At 41.4% G+C, this 24,328-nt stretch overlaps 1 protein-coding gene across 2 annotated transcripts; it reads left to right on the forward strand.

The window, feature by feature from the left end:
* The first annotated feature begins 4,279 nt into the window (after window positions 1-4,279).
* ssh2b (slingshot protein phosphatase 2b) lies at window positions 4,280-23,074 on the forward strand. Of its 2 annotated transcripts, XM_082547947.1 has the most exons (15): window positions 4,280-4,540; window positions 8,554-8,597; window positions 16,139-16,251; window positions 16,338-16,402; window positions 16,495-16,616; window positions 16,704-16,769; window positions 16,857-16,922; window positions 17,039-17,233; window positions 17,336-17,429; window positions 17,582-17,710; window positions 17,985-18,031; window positions 18,240-18,386; window positions 18,476-18,676; window positions 18,871-19,903; window positions 20,304-23,074. In XM_082547947.1, the coding sequence occupies exons 1-15, from the start codon at window positions 4,478-4,480 to the stop codon at window positions 21,597-21,599; spliced, it is 3,681 nt and encodes a 1,226-aa protein (XP_082404073.1). In that variant the 5' UTR covers window positions 4,280-4,477; the 3' UTR covers window positions 21,600-23,074. The 2 variants fall into 2 exon arrangements, with proteins under 2 accessions (XP_082404073.1, XP_082404072.1); XM_082547946.1 differs by lacking the exons at window positions 4,280-4,540; window positions 8,554-8,597 and adding an exon at window positions 13,847-14,258.
* Window positions 23,075-24,328: the final 1,254 nt, after the last annotated feature.

Consider the following 24,328-nt stretch of genomic DNA (forward strand, 5'->3'; position numbering starts at 1 on the left):
ATCCAAGTGACTTCTTCAGTCTCAGCTTACTGCAGGTTTCCCCAAATCGTACATTTGCATAATGTCTGAAAACAGCCCACTGAAGGAACAATGGGCTGGGAGGTCAGTTCCTTAATCATAATTATGCAAATTCTCATGACCATTGATCAACAACCACTGACCAAAACCCACTGATCAAAGACCACTGATCATTGGCCATGAGTACCATTCACAGAGAGTTGGGGAATTGCTGCAATCACAGCATTGTAAGATGTACCCTTAGCGAAAGATGTACCCTTAGGCCCCCTTCTCGATTCAGAGGAACTGACCTCCCAGCCCATTGTTCCTTCAGTGGGCTGGTTTCAGTTAATATGCAAATGTACTGTTTATAAGATTTGGGGAAACCTGCAGTCAGCTGAGACTGATAAAGTCACTTGGATGAGTGACGAAACGTTTCTCCCACAAAACGCTACGTCCAGATGAACAGAATCAACTTTTGGAGATTAGATAAACTCCGACTTGCTTACCTGGACAGGTAATACATAATTCGGTAATACTGACGCTCATATAAGCTATTATTACAACTCGTGTACATAGAACATGTGTCAAATGTTTAAACTGAAAAAAAAAAAAATCATTTTAAGGGAAAAAAATGTCACCTTGAATTTGACTGTAGCCACAGGGACAGGGCCATGTTTATATAGCATCCAAGTTTCAAGTTCAACTTTCAGATTTTCAAGTCGTTTATTTGTCATATAAAGGTATCAATGGCACATTACTACCAGCAGTTAAATTCTTAGGCTCAGAGCCCCCTCAATATTGCACATAGAAAGGTAAAATTGCACACAAGAAACACTTAGATAACAATAAGATGAACTATATAAATAAAGAAAATATATATTTATTTAAAATAAGAAAAGAATAAATCAGTACAGTTTACTATAAATATTGTAGCAGCTGTAGTGGAGAGGTAGTGGTATGTACATGTACAGTGACTGTGCAAAATAAACCCATCTTGGGAACTGAGGAGATCTTTTGGCAGATGAATTTTGTCCCACTCTTGTGTGATATAGGATCTGGTTTTTATTCATGGTAAATGGACTGATTCTTAGCTTGACTCATAGCGCTTTTATACAACATGCCACATTCAACCAAGCTCTGCCCAGCTTTACCACTTTGAAATTCTGCCTCTGTAAGATGCTCTTTTTATATTCAGTTATGTTACTGACATGTTGCAAATAAAACAAGTTAGCCTACTAATTCTGCTGCTGCCGTTATATACATAAAGTGCATGTGCAGCAAAATGGAGTTTGTAAGTGTAAGTATCTACTTGTATTCTATACTGCATATAATATGCTGCATTAGTATGTACCCAGCATTTTACTGAAGCTGAGTTTATTATCGCTACTTCTGCTGGTTTGGTACTGTCACATGTGTAAGTATAGCTACCATGTGAGAACCACAAAGTGACAAGCTCAAAAATGTTTTCAACTTAGCAACCGATAAAGTCTGAGAATTTCCGAGAACAGCTGACCCTCAAGGCCTAGTTTATTACTAAAATTCATCATAAGGAAGTTTGAAATGCTTGTTTTTTCAATGATTTCAAATGGCACTACAAATTGTGATCTGAAAAGTAACTTGTAGGCTAATTAAAGCTTAGTAGCAAATGTAATATGTGCCTCGGAGATGTGGCACTGTAATAGTAAAGTACATGATATTGGTATTTGAGTATAGCATTTATGTTTTATCTACCACTGCTAAATTTTCATTTGCCATGACCATCACTAAAACATGAATGGCTGACTTTTCTACAAAAAGTCAGTCATTACAATGCATTACAATTGTAAGATTTAAATATAATTATTACAATATCTTAATTGTAATTTGTGAAAATATTTACAAACTAGTAAGCCCCTTACCATACATGATTTCACCCCAAATCCAGCACCCTGAGGCTGCTTGCAAAGCGGACAGAAGGAGGCCGAGGACTAGTGAGTGTCATATCCAGGATGAAACAACAAACATCCATGAGTACATCAGGAAGATGGCCACAACTGATCATGTGCTTAGTTAATAGTTTAGGCAGCAGAAAAATATATATTTTTAAAAACCTAATTTACTGTAGCAGAACTGGGCTTTAATATTTTCTGTATTGGTACAGCTCCTTCACCTCCCTAGAGTTGATTCATTAAAGGTTCCTTACCTCCAAAGTGGAAACAAATTCTACAATAAATCACCACAATGACCAAAAACCAAAGTGTACTGAAATTTGTGACCGAACATCAACAAAGTGCAATAGCATGAAAGTAGTCATTTATTATTAAAAACAATGGGAGGCCCATAGGGACGCCTCACATTGCTCAAAGTGCTCCTTAAATAGATGAGTTTTTAACTGTTGAGAAATCAAGTGCTGATAAATCTCAAACACCTTTCATTTATTTTAATTTGATTTGTTTTGTCAAATGCTCTCTTCTAAACCTGTACGTTAATTCATTCCATTAAATAAGATCAAAGAGCGCACGGCTCACCTGTGATTAAAGCTGTAGCTTTCAGTCCCAGCCGCCTCATCTGAGTGACTCTAAATCCAAACACCATTATCTCTTCCGTAATCTGCATCTCATCTCCCCTGTGGCCTTACTGCTAATCCTTGCGATTCACGACCAAACCTGCCTGATAGATGAACGGACTATATGGCGATCAAATGAACTATGCAGTGCTGGTTAAATGGACAGGTAGGTTTACATAAGGCCAGAAGAAGTGCTTTAAGTAACATTCACGTAGTAGGGCTAAGATATGTGGATATTGGTGACTAAAAGAAACATTTTCGCTTTTTGTGCAACAGAGAAAATAGGGAGAAAAGGAACTACCAGTGCCTTTAAGGAAATACAGTGAATTATTGTTTAATGCCTTAGTTTTTGATTTTTAACAATTAAGTCTGTGCAGACGAATGGAGAGAGTGAAACCAGATTTCACAACAGGTAATGGCAGTAGTAGTCCTGGCATGATGAATCTGTGCATACCTCCACGTGCTGGTCTCTGGGCTGTGTTACACTTGCTGATGATGACACACATTTAATATATTTACGTCTGTGGTTTTTGACAGGTTCCTGTTATCCTTGATCTGTGCCCTCAGGCAACAAAGATAACAGTGTAGCTGTACAGGTTTGGACAGGAAGCTACTTGCGTATGCTTACAAAATATCATATGACTGCTGGCTGGTAGACTACAGGAAGGTGCCCCATTTTTTTCTTTTCCCCAGCCTTAAGCATGAGTACAACAGGTTTAGACTAATTCTCTTTAGCCATTTTCTACAAAGGTTTTTCCAATTTAGTCTTGCTTTTCAGATTTGAGAGCAATTTACGAAAGTGGATTTGGTAAAGTCTTTGGTCTCAGATCATTGTAAATTAATTAAACTGACAGCAGCATATGTATAAAAGTATTTTATGCAAATAAACTCTCTTAAATCAATAAACCGCATTAAGAAGCACTTTGAGATCATTATACATCTATCAATATTAATGTCTTTTGCTGCTATATTTAAAATATTAAAGATACAATCTATTTAAAATTAAAGCAGCATGCCTACAGAGTATTAGGATATATTTGTCCTCAAGCTTCATTAGTTTAACTACAACAGTCCTAAAGTAGTAGTCTGTGTGAGTAGTTTCAAGGAAAAGCCACACAGTATAGTATGCTGACTGCTTAGTTTCCACTGCCCAAAACATTGTAAAAGCCTCCTTTCACCCTGCCACCACTGGTTTGACTTTCTGCCCTCAGGCAGACGCTACAGGTCACTAAATCTCAGACTAACAGTTGTGGAAACAGTTTGTACCCTAAGGCCAGTACCACTCTCAACCAACATGCAAAGTGAACAATCACAGTACACACTCGCACACACTGTCACACAATAAAACCCTTAAAATATTCTATTAATTTTATGTTATTTATATACATACTTATTATACAGTCTTGTAGTTTGCTTTCCTTTAGCTTCAACCTTGTTTCATCAAGCTGGGGTGGCACTCCCAATCTCTTTGTAATTGAATTGCAATAACAATGTAGGCTTTCTATTCTATTCTATTCTATTCTATTCTATTCTATTCTATTCTATTCGATTCTAGGCTTAAACCTTGTAATGCAATTGTTGTATGCGGTTTACATATTGGTGCATTTACACTTCTATTCAAATAAATGACCTCTTAAGAAGTAGTATTGCTTCTCTGTAGACACTCCTCATAAGTGCTTTGTTTATCTCCAGCACACACACGGTTAATCGGGATTGACAAGCTAAGGGTAGTTGCGCATGCGCAGGTGGCGCTTACAGAGGAAACAGCCGGGGAGTAGTCAAACAGTGTACGATCACAGGGAAAGAGAGGGAGGGGGGTTAAAGGAGAGAAGATCAAAAAGTCAGGTTCAACTGGGCTTTCGCCCTCACAACACAATTATGCTCGTGTCTCCGCCGTCGCTTCTTCTCAGGTGTCCGCTTCCCGGTCGCTGAATGGCGCTGGTTACCGTGCAGCGTTCACCGACCCCCAGCACCAGCTCCAGCCCCTGCGTTTCGGTAAGAACCGCTTTTCCCTGAAGCCTCCTCTACTCCTTCTACCGCCTCCACCAAACTAACATCTCCTCGATACGGAGGGCTACTTGAGGCTACATTTTTGGCTGTCTTTTTTGTCGGCTGCTCACTGTCACCCAACTGCCTTGCCTTTGTGCTGCTGCGCATGCGTGACATATAGCTACCCATCATTTTCAGTTACAGTATTAGTCGCTACTAGCTGCTAAGTTAACCTGAAAATATCTTCTTATTTCTTCTTATATACAATAAAAGGGTTAACTTGAAAGAAAATGACAGCACCTTTTGTTTTAATGCACACCGCTGCTTATATGCTCATTGTATGTACATTTCCGGTACTGTAAACGCTCAACTGGCAGTTAGTTGCTTTTACAGTATCCAGAATAGAGAAACTTTCAGCGATGGTGTGACAACAAGTCATGTCTGTTATTATGTAATGGTTTTTACCTGCATACATTGAAGTAGTCGCGTTGGTATTTGTCAAGTGACACGCGTGAGTGCAGGTATTTATTCTTACAACACTGGTGCAGTGTCCTGCCTTGTATGTAAACGAGGCTGTGGACGCGTCTTTTCTTTTTCTCTGCGGGTCTGTCACGTACCCAGACTGTCTCTCTGTCTGAATGCCTTCTATGTGTCTGCCTCTCTCTTCCTGTCTGTCTGTCTGCTTGTGTGTGTGTGTGTGTGTGTGCGTTTACTGAAGGCAGGACCCAATGCAAAGCAGAGGAGCAGGTGGTTTTCCTGTTGCTGCTCCCTTTGCTTGTCTGGTTTCTACAGAAACAGGGAACCCCATCAGACAGGCAGAAACAGAGGGAGGAAGTAATATACAAGCACACTCTGTTTACCATTAAAATGTTATCTGTTTCACACTTCTGTGTGTGTGTTTTATTGACATTATGTGAAAAAGTTGACCTATATTAACTTCCCAGTGTATGTTGCATTGTCATATAGTGTTTACGGATTAAATTACACATTAAGGTGAATTCCTTGGCTTACTGTACAGCCTTTAACGTAGATTCAGAGTGTGTGCTTACTCCAAGACGGAGCACAGTAGGGGAAAGCAATTTCCCTTGTTAACTTGCTACTTGGACCCAGGAGAAGATTAGATGAACTGTGTATTTTTTCCCCCTCCTCCCAGCTTTGCCCCAAATCTCAACTACAATCAAGCTATTTTTCCACAAACTTTGTCAGTCATGGAATTTCTTTAGAGGGACCCTTTACCTTATAGCTCAGAGCAAACAGGTTCTGTGAGTAGGCATAATGATAACCTTCGTGCTATGTACACATATTTCTTAGGTAATTTGTCATCCACGATGAAATGTAGTTGAAGGAGCTTTTATGTCTTATCACTGAGCAACAAGTAGCAAGGAGTCTTGTCTGCTAAAGTGTCTGTCTTTCAAGAAGTGATGGTGAATTGAGGAATGAGTGTGTGCTGTAAAAGTAAGCACGTGTGATTTTTAGGAAGGTAAATAGGACAGGGGTTGTGAAGTGTATGAAGCTTTTTGTAGTGGAAATGTGCTATCAAGTTGTAAGCCACATACATATTTTGGTAGCAAATTGTACAGACACTTACGGCTTCCTGTGCTTTTTTTTCCCCTCCCCGTGAGTGTGTGTGCGTGGAGGGGGGGGGGGGGGGGGGGGATGTGACGTGTCTGTCTGTGTGCGACATGTCTACTAGCACTCTTCCTCCCTTTATATTAGCTTGCACCCTATGTGGAGTGAATGTATCTGCTCGCTGCGTTTACAGGCAGAGCACACACATACACACATGTTCATTTTACGGTAGAAGCACTTTTGCATTGTGATAATCTTGGCTGTAACACGTAAGCACAGACTGATCTCTGGACATGCAGATCCCTGCCCAGACCGCATGTTCAGGCTTGACATTTCCATAAGCTTTGGAAAAAAAATCAATCATTTTCATACATATGCAAAATATGCAAAGTCTGTGTGTTTTCCAATCTAAACAAACACTAGATGTTATATCGTACTGTAGGACAAAGAACAGTAACAGAAACTTTGTCTAATCTGCTGTACTAAAGTTGATATTACAAATGCATCAATGCATTTTTCCCCTCCTGCTGCATACTCCGTTATGTCAAGCTCATTTTACATCAAAGGCGACATACAACCATAGAATTAAATTCCCCTTTTTGTCAATGTAAAGAAGTTTAACTACACATTTAGTACCTGAGTTTCAACAGGTTTTATCAGTGTTTATACATCCCAGGTCTCTTTGAGATTAAATTTTAGAAAATAAATGTAGTTCAGGTGCTGACTTATAAAAAACCATTTTGCATACAGGAACATTTTTTTGTTTAGTTGTTTATCTGTTAATTAATTACTTTGGTGTAGGATGAATAGCCGTAGAGGAGAAAGCTGGAAAAACTAAAAGTACACTTTAAAGTTCAAAGATTTTGCCCTCCTTCACTTTTTCCAAAGCCGTCCAGTGGACCACTTTAGAGTCTTTGCTGGGCCAGTTTTGGCTCCTGGGCCTTATTTTTGGCACCCCTGCCCTAACCTGTTCTCAGTTTTCAATAACATGTACAACTAGGTGCTTTGAATTTTTAAAGTTTCTCAATAAAATCAGTATGATTGTAATCTTTGCAGCAGTAGATATTTTAATAGTATCGTTTCCAAAAGGCCAATTACTCAAATGTTCAGCACTAAGAGTTAGCGAGGTTCTAATTATGTCGCTTTGTTGTCTAGCACACCATCTAGCAATCCAACCAATAGTTTCTTAATGAAACTGTACCAAGAAAGAATCGTATGGAGCAGAAACTTTCTGTGACACCATTACTCCAGCATCAGGTTGTTTACATGAGTTGCTTTTAATTGCACAGGATCTGTTTTAAATATCTTTATTCTGAAAGCCCACAATGGAAATCTGCTTTGGACACTGTGGCTTAAAGGAGCTGGGAACCACCTTTTGCAGTTATTGCACTTAACTGGATCCACAGCAGTGTCACAAGACCTGGCAGTATATGATAACTTGAACCAAACTTTACAGTTCTATACTTCCTTCTCACACTGATACTGCATAAATTATCTACTGGCTGTATAAATTTTTTTTGTGATCTCCAATCAGGCTAGACCCCCTGAAGTAGCCCTGTATGTGTTTATTATTATTAAAATATATATACCTTTAATCTACTTTTGTGTGATGTTAATGTCATTAAAGGCTAGTTAAGCTCACACAGGGTGTAAACAAGATAAGTACAAGCATTACAAGATAAGGGCCAGGTATTTTATCAGCCACTGAGCCTTAGCATCCACGTTTGGCACATTTTTGTTTTCCACAACTTTCGGATTTAAATGTTTCTTTTTGTCTCTTCATGTCTTCATGTTCGTGTATGTGAGCCGAGAGAGACAGAGAGATTGTGTTATTCCCTGTCCAGCCACACCTTAAAAACAGACTGAGGTCATTTTCCTGGAGAGTGTGTAAATTGAGTTAAAGCGCTCTCTCTCTCTCTCTGTCTCTGTCTCTGTGTCTCGTGTCTGTCAGGTCACGCAGTGTTGAATGTTAAGCTGGATGCTTGTGCCTTTAATGTGTGTGTGAACATGGAAATATGCAAGTTAGTCTTTGTTACCCAAAATAGGACAGTGGGATTTCCTTTCTGTTCTCGTTTACCATTTGTTTGCATGAATTGAGAGCTCATTTGAGTTTTTACTAAATTTGTTTATGGTGACGTTTTCTCTATTTAAAGATGGGCTTTCCTGTGATTTCTTTTTTTTTTTCTTTTTTTTTTTTTTTAAATGGCACTTTTCTTTTAGAAGTTGGGAATCTAATATAACAATGCCAAAATTACGTTTTTGTGCAAAATTGTGGATTGGATGCTTTTTGGCAATTCGGTGTATAAAATATTATTTCCTTATTTAGAAAAGAAGAAGAGTTGACACTGCTGATATTGGCTCTGACTGCACTCTTATATGTTGACTTTGTAATGTTGTGCTGTTGCATTTCTCTTGTTCTCAGTTGTATTTTTCTTATTTTATCTCCCCAGGAGTCAGGTAGCGGGGAGGATGACCGCCGCTCTCAGCCGAGGAGGTAAGATACCGACACACATTGAGCTCTGTGTGTTAAACTTGAAAGCATTTGGTTCACTGGACCAGAAATCCACTGGATATGTATGTTCTCAGTCTCAAAAAAAGCCAGTTCATAACACGGGGCATGTTAGGTTGTTACCCATGACCTCTCACCTGATCTGACCTGATCCGCACAAAGTGGGAGGAAAAAAAGGCTTTTCCCAAATACCCAGATAATAAATAATCATAAAATGTGTCTGACGCTGCAGGACTGCCTTTCTATACTGCTGTGACTTGAAAAAGGGCTCCTGTACTGTGTCATCATCGCATCACATCCACTGCTGTCCCTTATTACATAAGAGTTGGAATTCTGGTTAATCCAGTTTCATTCAGCCACACTTGCAACTGGTTTTCGTCCCCTGATAATTGGCTACTTCCTTCCACTGCCCGTTGTGTTTATTTGTTCTGCCACTGAACACTTTTAGGTCTCCTCTGTTATGTTTGGCCCTTTAATAATCTTGAAATCACGCACTGAATGAGATAATAAACAGTGGCTTGCAGACAGCCCATTAGAGGGCAGCAGTATCTCTGTGAGTAACTTGCTATGTGGGTCAGGGGAACTGCACTGTTGATCCACGGGCAGATTGGTAACCACTCCCAAAGTCTCTGTGTCTGTTTGGTCATCGGAGCTCTTCATCATCCAGCTGAGATTTGTCTGTGTTTGTGCAGCTGCGACTGAAATCTGTGCTTGCTGTGTGCATGTTTGTGTGCACAGAGACAGGTACATGATCGAATATCACTCCGAGTTAGCTCCTAAAATGAATGTTATTATTTTTCTCTCTTTTATTCTTTACACAACTGGATAAGTGTGATATTTTAATGGAAATCAGGGATCCTGTGATGCATGTTGTTTTACATTACCATGCCTACACATATTTTCCAGTGCAGCATATTTAAAAAAAAAAAAGGTGAAGCTGAATGAATAGCCTTACTTTGTCTTGACTTCAAAGTAACCTCAAAGCTCTTTTTTATTATCATTGTGAAGCTTTGTGATATTGTCCCCCAGAGGGGAACGCCTGTAGTGTTTTTAATACCCAGTTCACAGCTCGATTACAGGTTTGGGTGCATTATAAGCGGGGATGTTCTGGGCCAAGATGATATATTTGATATAGTAGTTGTTTGACCTGTGAGCTGTTATTAGATGTTAAAATTTGGTTAAGCTTTATTTGTATTCCTAGGCAGATCATTTGCTCTGGGTTGTAGGTCACTAAAACTGAAAGTCTTGAACTTCTTTTTAGAGCTGATACCAATGCAGATTTTGTAATACTTGTTTATTGGATATAATCAGCAGGGTGGCACGGTGATCAGCACTGTTGCTGCACAGCAAGAAGGTCCTGAGTTCAATTCCACCATCAGTCTTTCTGTGTGGAGTTTGCATGTTCTCCCCGTGTTTGCTTGGGTTCTCTCCGGGTATTCCGGCTTCCTCCCACAGTCCAAAAACATGCAGTTAGTGGGGATAGGGCAATCTAAATTGCCCATAGGTGTGAATCTGTGAGTGAATGCGAGTGCGAATGGTTGTCTGTGTCTCTATGTGTTAGCCCTGCGACAGACTGGCGACCTGTCCAGGGTGTACAGACTCAAGAAGTTTTAAGGTAGATGGAGAAACTTGCATATAAACTGTATCACAAAAAAGTGCAGAAAATTTGTGGCTTTTGTCAGGATTGTTTTAATATATAAAAAACCAAACATTTTGTCTTTGATTTACTTGGAATGTATCTCCTACGTGAGACTTTGAGTGAGGGCATTAGTATGCAACAGTCTTTTTCACTGACGCAATGATATGACTGCCACTTTGTATCTTCTTCAGTTAAATTGTCAAATCTTGTTCACAAATTCAATTTTAAACTAATGAGTTCCACAGTCGCTGATTTCATACATCAGACCAACGGAAAGCCCTCAATCTGCTGCATAAATACACAGTCTCTGATATATCCTAGAGAGGTCATGAGAAAGGGCATGATGTGTAGGAATAAGTGAGCCTGTTCCCAGTATGATTGTTAGTTTGGGCAAAGAATACTGTAATAAAGAAAGAGTTCTTTGAGTTCATTTTCCTTTTTTTTCTTTGTTGTTTTGCTTTAAAATCTTTGCAGAAATAAGACTATTTTCAGCATCTGAAATAAAAGTGAGCTAGATTATTAAATACACCTTTTAAGTATCTGTAGAGAGACTTTTTTCCCCAGCTGTCCATGTCTCCTTCACCCACACTGTCAGATCATTTAATTGTATAAAAATCAGTGTAACTATTAATGAGTGCTAGCCGAGTCTTATTAAAGTCATATTTCTGTGTTTTAGTTGAAGGTAAAAGACGGGAATTATTTTCAAAAGTAAAGAAATTAACACACATGTAGGGTATAGCAAAAGGAAAAAATAAACTGATGCTGTGTGCATTTTTCATTTCACTGTTTCTTTAAGTTCAAGCTGCATGTTGCATATTCACAATTCCAGCAGCCATTCACTAAAGCTGAGCCTGTCCACTGAATTCACGTTCCCAAAGTCTCAGAGGCAGTCTGTTCGTTTTCCCCCCTCCCCGCTGCTGACGTCTGTGCCCGCTGCGCCGTACAAGTCAGCAGCTGCAGCAGAGCTCATCTCTGACACAGGTAGTGAGATTCATTCAAACTGGAATAAGGCTTCAGTGAGGCAGCGCGCCTGCCTGCGTAAGCAAGCCCCACTGCAGTGCTGCTGATTAAAGCCAGTGACATCAGCAAGTTGGTGACATCAGCAAAAAGCAGCAACATCACTGGCGGACCATGCAGAGGGGAAATTAGGAGAAAGAGAGGTTATTTATTATGACTACAATCGGAGAGTATTTCTGATCTCTTATAATCTCATAGTTCTGTAGTCAGAGGAGGGGAAAAGTGGAACAAAGGATTATATGTCTGAATGGGACTCATTTCCATTTGTGCTACATTTATACATTTGTGTGCCTCTACAGATTTGTATTCATTCTTGTGTAATTCAGATATACTGTAGTCATGCTAACAGGCTGATTTATTAGACTTCTTGTCGGTGTGTGATGCTCATCGCAGATGTTTAACAGGTTATGTGTGATTCAAAGAAATACTGTAAAGTCTGGGTGTGTGAATGTATACACAAGGTGAAGCTGCGATCACTAAGGTGACTGTCTGTGTTTGCATGTTTGGAAACATGAGAGCAGCAGAGTGTCTGGTGTCTACATGTAAAAACTACATCCTGGCATTCGCCACTTGCTATTGGATGGTTTGAATTTCAGCAGTCAAAGGGGGAGAATAGCCAGGTGGAACTTGAGAGATGGGTTCAACATCTCACACATAAACATGTGGGTTGCTGAGAGTCTGTAAATCCCAAAGGTGGGAATGAACAACCCCGTGATTATTCTTAGCTATCCCTCCAGCGCCCTTACAAGAAGATGCCACAGATCTTTCCCTAATCAATAACACCGGTTAAAGTAAGGAGGGAGGTGGTAGGGATTTTGAAGGGGTCGATGTGAGAGGCCAACAGGGAGATGAGAGGGAGAGTGGAAAAGTGGCTGTCAGGTTAAGCTGTTATTAGTTGATGAGGAAGGCCTCCCTGTGATTGTTTGTAACATGTGTCTGCCTCTGCTTAGAAACTGGTAAGTTTTTAGATACCTGTATCATTATCTGTTCTGCTTATAGCTCTGATCTTTATCAGTTCCCTTATTGATATGTTCAGGAAAACCACACCTGCTTCATTATCTCTGAGTCTGACCACTGAGCAGGGAAAAAAACGCTCACATGTGACTCAGGTCTGCAAAAATTTCACAACATTATCAGTTTGCAACTGCCAGGAGTGATAGAAAATGGGTAAGATTAGATACGCAGTCAGATGTCACATCATTGCTTTACAATATAAATTGAATTTAAACAAGTTACAAAATAATTCATTCAATTTGTAAAAGGATCCCACTTCCCATCCCTTCTCCTGCTTTATATATCACTGCTTATTCTTTATCTACTTAAAGCTTGACTGTACTGTTACACCATTTATTGTTCATGCTGTGATACATTTAACCACATGTGACTCTGCAGTCTAATAAATAAACGCTTTTCTCTTTGTAAGGATCTCTCAGACGAGGTCAAAATCTGTAGCTTCATTGAGCTCATCAGCCCAGTTCATCGGTTGCCTCTTGGGTCAGAGACACAGGTCGACCTAAGAGGAAAAACACCACACTGCAGTTGTTTATCCCGGGATATAAACTGGCAGTCAGCTGGTGGCCAAATAGTTACCCTTAGTTTGTAATTGAAACCACAAGGGATCAACAAGCAGCACAACCAAGTCTAAGGTCAAGTTTCTACTTAGTTCACAGGCAGCCTGAAATCTCCTTCCAGGTTTCTCAATCTCTTTTTTTCTGTTGTTGTTGTTGTCATGCTGTTGCTGGATACACATTCAGTGTCAGGTTATGGTTCTAAGAACTAGGGGTGTACTGATTTTGAAATACCCCTGTCTAATATAACAATTGAACCTATCAACCTTGCTTAAAAGCTTTCTACCCTTTCTTATTTGCATTTTTTATGGGTTTGTTACCTTAAGAAGAAGCAAAAATTCATTACTGTTAAAGATTGTACTCGCCTATGAACAGAAAAACATTTCCTCTCAGATGTTATTGTGGAGAAAATGACAAAATACTGTGGTGTTGTTAAGGTGCTGATAAGCAGCTCAAAGTGTGTGTGTGTGTGTGTGTGGGGGGGGGGGGGGGTGCCTCTCTAAAGTCATGCTTTCTGGGATTGCTTGGTTAGTTTTTCAATCAGGCTGTCAGCCAGACACATAGGCACATCCACATTTTAAAAAGAAAAAATGTCTTAATTATGGAGAGTTTTTATGTAGCGTCTAGCTCTCTTATTCGTTATGTTGACACAGCTGGAAATTGTCATTATTTGTTATTCTTACATTTGGCGTTTTTAAAATGTGCATGAGGCATCATTTTAAAGCAGCCACTTCCTTCTGCGTGTTACGTGGAAAAACATGGTGACCCAGGAACAGCGTGAGGAATTTCAGTGACGTCTCGAGGCTGTTGTAAAGCATATAGGAATGCCACCGACTGCCATTCTGACAGTTAAACACTTTTATCCGGGTACTTGTGGCTGTCTTTCTTGCACACTTTCACCATGTCTCCAATAATTCCTCGTAGTCTTCCTCAGACTGCTGTTGTCACGGATTGGACCATGTGTGTCTCCTCCCCCTCAGCGGCAGGATTTACCGCAGCCTGCTGCAGACACTTCAAACAGCAGACCATGGATCAGATGTTCTGAGGCACCTGCTCTGTCACAGGCGCTCTTAAATATGTTAGTGCTTTGTCGCTTTATAATATTAGATTGTTCCGCTCTATGAAATCTGTCGGTTTAGAGCTAATTTTCTAAATCTGCGATAAAAAAAAAAAAAATTGAATAAAAACGAAGCACCGTGTGGTCTTAGAGCAGAGCTTCTGCGTCTTCGCAACTTTACTTCGCACATCGTCGACTGTCGTCTCCGCGCGCCCTGCCCGCACTCCGACAGCAGCGATGCCTCCCGGCGTTGTGACCGCCCCGCGGAGCTCGTCGGCCGGCTGCTTCTGCGCCTGCTGCGGGGTGAAGATCAGACCGTATTTTACCGAGAACTCTGTGATCTCTCAGGTGGAAATGTATCAGCTGTAAGTTGCCGTGCTCACAGTCCGGAGCTTTTCTTGCTTATAGTAACGATAACACTACATGAATTATTATATTGCCTGCAGTGCCATGGTAATGGTCTACTCCAAACTTCAGCATAGACTTAGTGTGCACTTGTATGAACATGTGTTTTTTCTCTTAATGACTTCATAAGAAGGATATAGCAGCACAGCAGCTGAACGAGTGGCTGCAGGAACAGGTTTCCTTCCCTTTGCTTCCTTTTTGAGATATCTGCCAGATGCTTTTACTCATCTGCTAGGATGCATTTCTCTCCACCCACCTTTAGCTGTTCCTTAAATGCATCCTGAGGGGGGGCACAGCAGAGCAAGGCACACGATGTACCTTCAGCAGAATCAGGGGATGTGATTATTTTGTCTTCATTGTGAAAGCCACGAAACGACACTTGCATTTAATTGGAAATTTATGGCTTGGAAGAAGCATGTCAAGATATAATTTGCACAAACACTTCATTAGCACTTGAGTTAGACATCTGTCTAGTGTTTGCTTGTGTGAGTCTGTGTGCAAGCCCAGCTGTCAGCCTCTGTCCTCTCTGGCATTGTATTGCCTCTGACATATTCTTGGTCTGCCTGCAGCACAGTGCATCAACAGAAGGACTTATTTGTCAGCGTTTTCAGTGATTCCAATGCATTCACTTCTTGATTTTTGTTGATCAATGGCTTTTTTCAATATAAAAGGTTAACTAGGATGCACTATGCTCGCGCAGATATTTGTCCAGTGTTCTGTACGTCATGTCATGAAGAAAATTGGGTGTGTGCAAGTCAGCGTGGGTGTCAGAGACTCTTAACATCCACTTTTTCTAACTTGGAAACTTGCATGAAAGTTTGCTTAGTTTGCCATAATTGTCACTTCAGTAATGACTGCTGTCCATTGCAGGTTTATCCTTCTTTGCCTTTGTTTCCTTTCCTCCCGCATCATCACAGCAGACAACAACAACATGACTTCCTGTCTTTGACGGTCTTTCCTTAGCTCAAGCCTATATTTAAACTTGCTCCAGATGGAGTGACAAATTAGTCAGCGATCGCTGGTGTTACTGGTGATTTTGCTTTTACTCATCATCACAGAAGACAATGAGACTTTGTCTTTCTAGCTCACATTGTGAGGGACAAAGCCTGTGTGTAGTAGTAATAATAATAATGACAATAATACTGCTTATAATAATAGCAGAATAATAGACGGGCGTCAGATATCTTAAGTCCATTACGTAAGTCTGTTGTTCAGACCACGAAGAAGCTTAGCTGGGACTGCCATCTTAATCAGAAATTGTCCCATTATTGTGTTGTTTTGGAAAATATGAGTGTTTTCTAAGAAAGCATTGAACTGAATAACTACCATTGAAATGCATTCAACTTTAATACTACAAAGTCACCTGTACTTTATATTCTGCTTTTTGTTTTTCTTTCTTCCTCTTTTACATTTGGGGGAATAAAAATCAGCATAATGAAACAAGTGTGTTTATGTCTGTATGTCACCACTGTAACAGTTCAGACCAACATAACTCATTAATTCACATAAATTTATGAAAAAATGCTTGTCATAAATTTTCATCAGCCAAAATGATTTCTGTTGCTTCATTCTGTGCAGCATTCCAGGATAATGTACTTTTCAAATGATGGAGACGGGCTCAAAATCCACACATTTGAGAAGCTACAAATTAGAATTTTTATTGAAAATGTCTGAAAATAATAAAGTGTCAAAAGTTCTGCTCTTTGCGCTTTCTGTCAGTGGACCTTGGAGAAACTTAACAAAAAGTCAGTAAAAGCTGTAAAGTCTTCCAAGGATGAGTTTTGTGATAGATGTGTGGGTGGATATTGCTCACCGTTCAATCTTTTCTGTCTTTGTGCAGCATCAGTGAAAGTTTCCTGACCGTTAAGGGAGCTGCTCTGTTCTTGCCTCGAGGAAATGGCTCCACTTCTTCGTCTGCCTCCCGTTTCTCCCAGCTGCGCAGCAAACATGCAGGTGAGGTGAAAATTCCCCCTCAGCAGCCACTGACTGTTTAACTTTTGCCATCTTGCGTCATGTATGCGTTACTTTCATCTTGCCAGGAGATATCCAGCAGCACCTACAGACGATGTTTACTCTCCTCAGACCAGAGGACAACATCAAACTGGTGGGTACCCATAAAAACACAAATAAGTCTCACTGATTTTATTTAACTGTCAAGACACAAACTGCGTTTTGTTTTGTTTTTTCCTTCTCTAGGCGGTTCGTTTGGAGAGCGCACATGCTCAGATCACCCGCTACATGGTGGTGGTCTCAACCAATGGTCGGCAGGACACGGAGGAGAGCGTGGTGCTAGGAATGGATTTTAGCCCTGTAGATGGGTGAGAGTGACACACGAGATTTTAGGTACCTGCTGGTTTTGGTGTTCTGGTTAAAGATATAACAGGAAAACTGTTTTCCCCACTCAGCTCGTGTTCTGTTGGGCTGGTTTTGCCCCTGTGGAGCGACACCTTAATACATCTAGATGGAGACGGGTAAGCAAATTCTTCAGCACAGGACACGTTAAACATGAGATCGCTAAGATTTTTAACTCACTATATTTCCTCTGTTCCTGCTCACAGGGGTTTCAGTGTATCAACTGACAACAGGGTGCATGTATTCAAGCCTGTTTCTGTGCAAGCCATGTGGTGAGTCATACTGGATAATTGGTACAGCTGTGGATATTTCTATTGTTCGTTGGTTTCTGTTTTTTCCCATTTCATTTAGAAGTCATGTTTTTTTTTTTGTTTTTTTTTCCTGACAGGTCAGCCCTCCAGTCACTCCATAAAGCCTGCGAGGTGGCCCGTAGTCATAACTACTTTCCAGGCAGCTTGTTCCTCACCTGGGTCAGCTACTATCAGAGCAGGGTCTCCTCCGACCAGACCCGCATCAACGAGTGGAACGCCATGCAGGACGTGCAGTCACACCGTGCCGACTCTCCAGTTCTCTTCTCTGACGTGTAAGTAGCCAAGTGATGTTTGTCAGATATGTTCTCTATGTGGAAAACCGATAGACATGAACTTATTTCATATATTCTTCCACCATCATAATGTTTCTACAGACCTACAGAAAGAGAGCTGACTGAGCGTCAGATCAAAGCCAGTTTGCGGGAAATCATGATGCAGAAAGATCTTGAGAATGTCACCTGCAAAGAGGTGAGTCTGCTTCGAGCATCTCCCAGTCAAAGAAAATGTTCGGAAAATGCCATGCTATTTTATTTATTTATTTATTTATTTTTTTAGTCATTATTGTGTGACTTTACATTTTGCCTGCACGTGTCTCTTTCTGTCCTGGATGTGTTCTTTAGATCCGAACAGAGCTGGAAATGCACATGACATGCAATCTGCGAGAGTTCAAGGAGTTCATCGACAATGAGATGATTGTCATTCTGGGCCAGATGGACAGTCCTACGGAGATCTTTGACCACGTGTTCTTGGTAGGTTAACCTCTGAAACACCTCTGTTGCTTTTAGCAGCAGAGAATATAAAATGTTTCTGATCTCCCACGCCTGTATCCCGGATCTGATTCTCACAAAGTGCAAGATAGTGTTGTGTAATTTTAAATTCAGCACAGTTTTAAGGTACTTTGCTGTTGTTGGGTTTGGAGAACTCACTGTATGTCAATCATTTCTTCTCACTGGACTTCAGCATTCTGAAAAGCTTATTGGAAGGTGCTGAACAAGTCTGAGGATTCCTTTTTGTTTCCTGCAGGGATCTGAGTGGAATGCATCCAATCTGGACGAGTTACAGAACTGTGGGTAAGGACGGAGGGGGGAAAAAAAACCCAATACAACAAAACTGACTGTTCGGAACAAAAAAACTAAAACTTGCTTTATTAGGATGAAATTAAAAGTTCTTCATTCTGTTATACCAACAAGCTCAGTTTTACAAATCAATACATACCTACATACCCCTCTCTCATCTAAGCCTCATCTTTCCTCTCGCTCATGTCTTTCTGTCACTCAGAGTTCATTACATCCTGAATGTAACAAGGGAGATTGATAACTTCTTTCCCGGTGTGTTTGAGTACCACAACATCCGTGTGTATGATGAGGAGGCCACTGACCTGCTAGCCTATTGGAATGACACCTACAAGTTTATATCTAGAGCCAAGTGAGTTTGAGATGTTTCATCCTCTCTTTTTTTTCCTACGAGGAATGAGATCTATCGAGAATGACAATCATTCTTAATATCTACCCTAGGAAATCTGGATCCAAGTGCCTGGTGCACTGTAAAATGGGGATTAGCCGGTCTGCGGCCACAGTGATAGCGTATGCCATGAAGGAGTACGGCTGGGATTTGAAAAAAGCCTTTGATTACGTCAAAGAGCGTCGAACTGTTACCAAACCCAACCCCTCTTTTATGAGACAGTTGGAGGAGTATCAGGGAATACTCATGGCCAGGTACATACACACACACACACACACACACACACATGGTAATGCAAATATTGATACTGGCAGAAAGAAGTGCATTATCAAAATCTTATAAAACAATGTAAAACAAAAAAACAAAACCCCAAAAATATTCCTCTGTCAATTTCATGCAAAGAATTCTGAGAAGTGATATGTTACTTCATTTTCACTTTCTTCCGCAGCAAGCAGAGGCACAACAAACTGTGGCGTTCTCACTCTGATAGTGATCTGTCTGAACACCACGAGCCACTCTCCAAATCCTACGCACAGCCCCACAGCCTGGGCCGCTCAGATCCCCACAACCAAGCCAGCAACATAACTGGTCCCTCGGTAAAAGAACTGCTGGAATCACTGGGAAGTTCTACTGGCAGCAAAGCAACACACTCAACTAGTCAGCCAGATACGGGCATCCATTCCAATCAGCTTAGCTCTTCTTCCTTTAAAGGTGCGGCAGCTCCATCAGGTCATGCTGGAGCATCTCGTTCTGCTGTAGATCGGAGCAGCCGGCAGGACCGTCCTTGTTCTGACTCCACAGCTGCTTCTGTGTCTCTGTTCTCTCCTCCGCTGTCCAATGGCGTATATGACTCTGGGAATCGGCCCATGTTACCTCCTGTCTCTCAACCAAGGGCCGCCACTGTGGTGCCTGAGCCTCCAAAGACCGATAAGGTGACTGTTGCACAAAGTGTTTTGGTGGGCCAGCCTCATCCACCTCCCTCCCTTCACCACCTCCCCCACTCTCCTGCTCCATCTCCAAATCTAGCCGATGGAGTTCTAAAGCCACAGGTGTTGTCCTGTTCTCCTTCTGTAAAAACAGTGCTTGTGTCAGTGCCTGAGCCTACCGCAACACAAACCCCAAGCACAAAGCAGGCTGGACCCGACTGCCTCTCTGCCCCAGCGCTTGTCAAAAACCCAGACTGTGCCCAACAGACATATGGCTCATCTTTGGACAGTTTGGCAGCCCAACATCTGTCCACTAACGATTTTATCACTTATCCTAGTGCCATTCCACATGAAAATGTGCTGGTGTTCGGCCACACTGCAGACCACATCAACTTTTTCAGTGCCAGGGAAAAATTTAAGGGGATGAGTCTAGATGGGAAAACTCACTGTACTGCAGCACAGCAGTCGCACCAGCTGAAGAGTTGTGGCAAAGAAAACCAGCCACCACTGCAGGAGGTCTCCACCAGTGAGGGGAAGGATGAAGGGAAAAGAAAGGTAAACAATGCTTGTAGCAAACTTTCCCAGACAACTCTAAACATTTCCCGATTTGGGCCGCATATAGTCTCCACCCGTGCTCTGGCAGTGGGCTCGGGTTGGCTGTGTATAATGTAGCCACATGTATGGATGTTATGATCTGTTTCCAGGCTGCTCTTGTGTGAGATACTCACAAAATATGAAATATTTTTACATATATATTTAAGATACTTGGGACTGAACTGAACCCATAACAGTTCCTGTCAATCTTACCAGATTTATTCAGAATGGTTTTTGGTTCTTAAGCTATGTTGCGCCACCTGGTGGCACATCTGTCACAAATACATTGTGATTGTAGCAATGCTTTCATTGTGCTTTTAAATTAATGGTCTTTTATATTATATCGATTTTTTTTTTCCAGAAAATGCCTGTGCAGGTCACAGGGCTGAGGCCCAAAGAGACTTCGCCTCTTGGCTCTGATAGCCAGACTGAACCTCAAGATCCCCAGGATCAGGATGTGAGGAAGTTGAAGCAGGAAATTGAAGATAGTGTTGTTCTGGCACACAAGGAATCTGGGGATATAAAAACAGAATTGAAAGAGGAGGAAGAGGAGGCCCCCGCCTGTCTTTACAGTGACTGGACACGAGGGTCGGTGCGACGTGTTACACAGCAGCTGGAGCAAAGAATGAAACAGGAGCATGAGACCCCGCCTCTCTCTTCTTCACCGCCTTCTCTCTCTGGCTGTACCTCCAACTCTCACCGGCGTCCACACAGCATCCATTGTGCAACGTTGTCTACTTCCCACGATGCATCTATTTGCTCACAGGCATCTGCAGTTCACACGGTGCACAAGGATGAGGGAAAGGAGGATGGGAAGTCTGGACCAGCTGAAAGTGAGGGCACTCATGCTGCGATGGCGGCCCTTGGGGATAACGAAAAAAGCACAAAAGGACAGAAACTCCAGCCTGCTGAATCTAGATTGCTCTCTACCTCTTCTCCTTTCCACCACTCTCCCCATTCTCCCTTTGCGTCTGTGAACTTCCTGTGTCTGGAGGGCGTCACTGAGCTCGAGTCGGGCACAGACTGGGATTGTCCCACAGAAGGACCCCACAGTGACATTTTCAAGAGGGAGACGTGGGAGACTTTGTGTGAGCTGGGTGCCTTCCTGCAGCAGGTGAGCATGGCTGGAAAGTGCAAGGCCAGGTGTTTGGGTCAGGCGCAGAAGCGAGGTGGCAGTATCCAGAAGAGGGTTCAAGAGGTGGAAGCCAGGATTCGTCAGGCAGGGCTGACCCCTCCATCCATGATGAAGCGCTCAGCCTCCCTGGCTAAACTGGGCTGCTTGGAGCTGCTCGCCAATGACTTGAGTGACTGGGAACTTAGCCGTTCCACTGTAGCTTCACCCTCGGCACAACACCCACTCCATTCAGCCAGCGACGAATCCAAGAAGCAGCGGGTTCACAACTCTCCTTCCTCCACTGTCCAGCAGCCAGAGATCCTTGAGACAACCACTCAGAGGCTTCCTAAAGCTGGAGAAACCTCAGCAGTCTCTGCACCATCAAATCCGAATCCTCACAGTGGAAAGCCTTTAAACTTTGGCCAAGAATCTCTGCACTCGCCTGGGCCAACACTTCTGACAACAAGGCAGCAATACGGAAGGACTCACCCGCTGAGGCGGCTTAAGAAGAGAACTGTTAGCACCCTTTACCACACCATGTAACCCTCAGCAGGTGTGCATCTGTGTACGTGTGCATGAGAGAAAGAGAGAGAGATAACGTGCCCGTCAGAAACGAAAGTCAAGTGCATATTTTGGATTTATTTAGCAAAACAAGCCGACGCCTCTTGCCTTAAGGGATGTGTTTAGTAGTTTCTTTTTTCCCTCTTCTGTAAAAATCCGTGATATGGGAATCTGGTCTCGGCACAGGAAAAGCGGCAAGGCTACGACAGTCCCAGTTAACTGAGACTGAAATAAAACACTTTGAGAAGATAAAACAAAAAAAGAAAAGAAAATGTCATCCAGAGATGTACATGGGTCACATGTTTGAAATGTTAATAATACCCAAGCGTGCACATACTCATCACATCGTTGCTGGTTTCTCCTTTAGTCGACTTGATATTTTTGGCTGTCAAACGTAATGTTAGCTGGAATGTAGCCTCTGTTTCCCCTCTTCTCATGCTTTGACGTCTCTTCAGAAAAATGTGCCATTTATGCTGGAGAAAACGGTTCCTCTTGTATAATCTGGTAACTATGTTGGCAGAAAGAAAGAAAGAAAGAAAGAAAGAAAGAAAGAAAGAATAAATAAATAAATCACACCAACACCTGCTTGTCAAACCGGCTGATTTGGTCCTGAGCATAAAAGTCGTTGGACGGAGACTCTTCGTCGCGACAGAATAATTCCAGTGAAAGTCAGTTGTGAAGCTCTGACTCTTCCCTCAGTGTAAGCTGCATATGCAGGTTTTCACCAGTTTATTTGAGCATAATGAAAAGAGAAGAGGCCTGCTTTTTGTTTAGTTTGTTTTAACTACACAATACCTCAGTAAGTCAACCAAATCTGACCTGCACAAACATCCGACTCCGGGTTCCTGGAATGTACTTCTCAATCAGAAACACGTTTGACTTCATCACTCAGTAAACTGTCTCTCCTCACACTCCAGATGCCACACAAACTAGAGCTTTGTTTATGTTTAACTGTGTGAGAGAGAGTAGGTCAGGGTGCTGGGGTTTAAAGGCAGAGTGTATATTTGTGAGTTTTTGGCTATGTTCTCTTTGGGGATGTAAAGGTTGTATATTGTGACTGTTGATATTTTAGGATCTCCCTGTTTTTTGTTTGTTTTTTAGATCTGGTTTGTGTCTGTGTGAGTGAGACTGTGTAGCACAACTTTACCAAGTGAGCGTGCACTTTTTTATTTTATTTTAACGGATCTTTATGTCTTTTGTAAACTTTTTAGGAGCGTGCCTGTGATTGGCAAGTAAAGCTTCTCTGCAGCCTATCAGAAATGTCTGTACAGAGACGTGTGTCATACATGCACTTTACTCCCTTTTTAATTTTAATTGTGGCTTTTTTTTTTAAGTGTTTTGCTACTTTGGGGGAGCATGCTTATGTAGTAGGAACTGTTGGGTGTGTGTGTATTGTCTGTGTAAATATTATTTTATATCACGTGCTTTAACTGTGACCATTAAACAATGGAAATTAAGAGTCGGGCTTACTGTGATTCTTTCCCTCACGTTTTCTTAATGAACAAACTAATTTGGCTTCATTCTACATACATTCACAGTAAATGTCAATGTATGTAAAAATGACTCTTCCTGTTTTTCTCTTAGTCAGCTACACCGTTTAGCATTTTTCAGCCTTTTTTTTTTTTTTTTTTTGACTCATTATCCTGCTGGAAGCAGCTATCAGAAGATGGGTCATAAATGAATGAACCTGGCAACAGTACAGTAGGTAGGCTGTGGTGTTTAAATGATGCTAAGTTGGTACTAAAGGGTCCAAAGTGTTCCAAGAACATATCCCCCACAATATTACACCAGCAGCCTGAGTCAGTTTTACAAGGCAGATTGGATTCATGCTTCCATGGAGTTTATACCTCATTCTGAACCTACCATCCAAATGTTGCTGCAGAAATCAAGAAACTCAGACCAGGTGATGTTTTTCTAACATCTAATTTAAGTGACTCTCTGTGATCATTTCCTGTTTCCTTTCCATCTGCTTCAAGGTCAGCATATGTTCAGAGATGCTCTTCTGCAGACCTAAAATATTCTGGGCGTTCTCACTTGACCTTTGACATCAACAAGGCATTGATCACTAGATATTTTGTCTGTTTTTGGATGATTCTCTATAAACTCTAGAGACGGTTGTGTGGGATAATCCCAGTAGGTCAACAGTTTCTGAAATGCTCAGACTAGCTCAAACAACCATGCTTGTCTACATAAATGTATTGAGTTGCTGCCATGTGATCGGCTAATTACATTGCACAAATGAGCAAGGTCGAAAAAACAGTAACTTAAAGATTTTTTTTATGTATACTGACATGTTTGGTATTTACAGTCAGAGGTAAAGTTAATGCATTTTAAATGTAAAGCCGTTTGAAAATGACATTTTGGTTTGTTTTGTCATTCTAGGTTTTTATTAGTCAAGCATTTTGCTGTTACTGTGAACAAATTTCACACTTTGGCTCCACAGTAAAAAAAATAAAAAGGCACAAGCAGGACCTGAAACCAGTAATGTATTCTGGTTACCATCACAGATCTTCAGACCTTGAGCACAAACATGATGCCGTGTTAAATTAACGGAGCGCAGGAAAGAAATCATTTCTCTGATGTTCTCTTTTTTTCTCTTTGTTTTGAATCAATTGTCAGCCGCAGTGCAATTAAAAACAACCTTCTTTTGGACAATAAGTGCCCAAATAACTTCCCGGGGGTGTTCACAGTGGCTGCCCAACATCCAGAGT

This window comes from Aulonocara stuartgranti (assembly GCF_965226115.1).
Source record: "Aulonocara stuartgranti genome assembly, chromosome: 10".
Classification (NCBI taxonomy): Eukaryota; Metazoa; Chordata; class Actinopteri; order Cichliformes; family Cichlidae; genus Aulonocara; species Aulonocara stuartgranti.

Bases quoted from the DNA above. Each gene is read 5' to 3' on its own strand.
- ssh2b (XM_082547946.1), top strand. From the start codon at position 14,131: ATGCCTCCCGGCGTTGTGACCGCCCCGCGGAGCTCGTCGGCCGGCTGC. The intron at 14,259-16,138 runs GTAAGTTGCCGT...GTCTTTGTGCAG, and splicing joins CAGGTGGAAATGTATCAGCT to CATCAGTGAAAGTTTCCTGA. The intron at 19,904-20,303 runs GTAAACAATGCT...TTTTTTTTCCAG, and splicing joins AGGATGAAGGGAAAAGAAAG to AAAATGCCTGTGCAGGTCAC.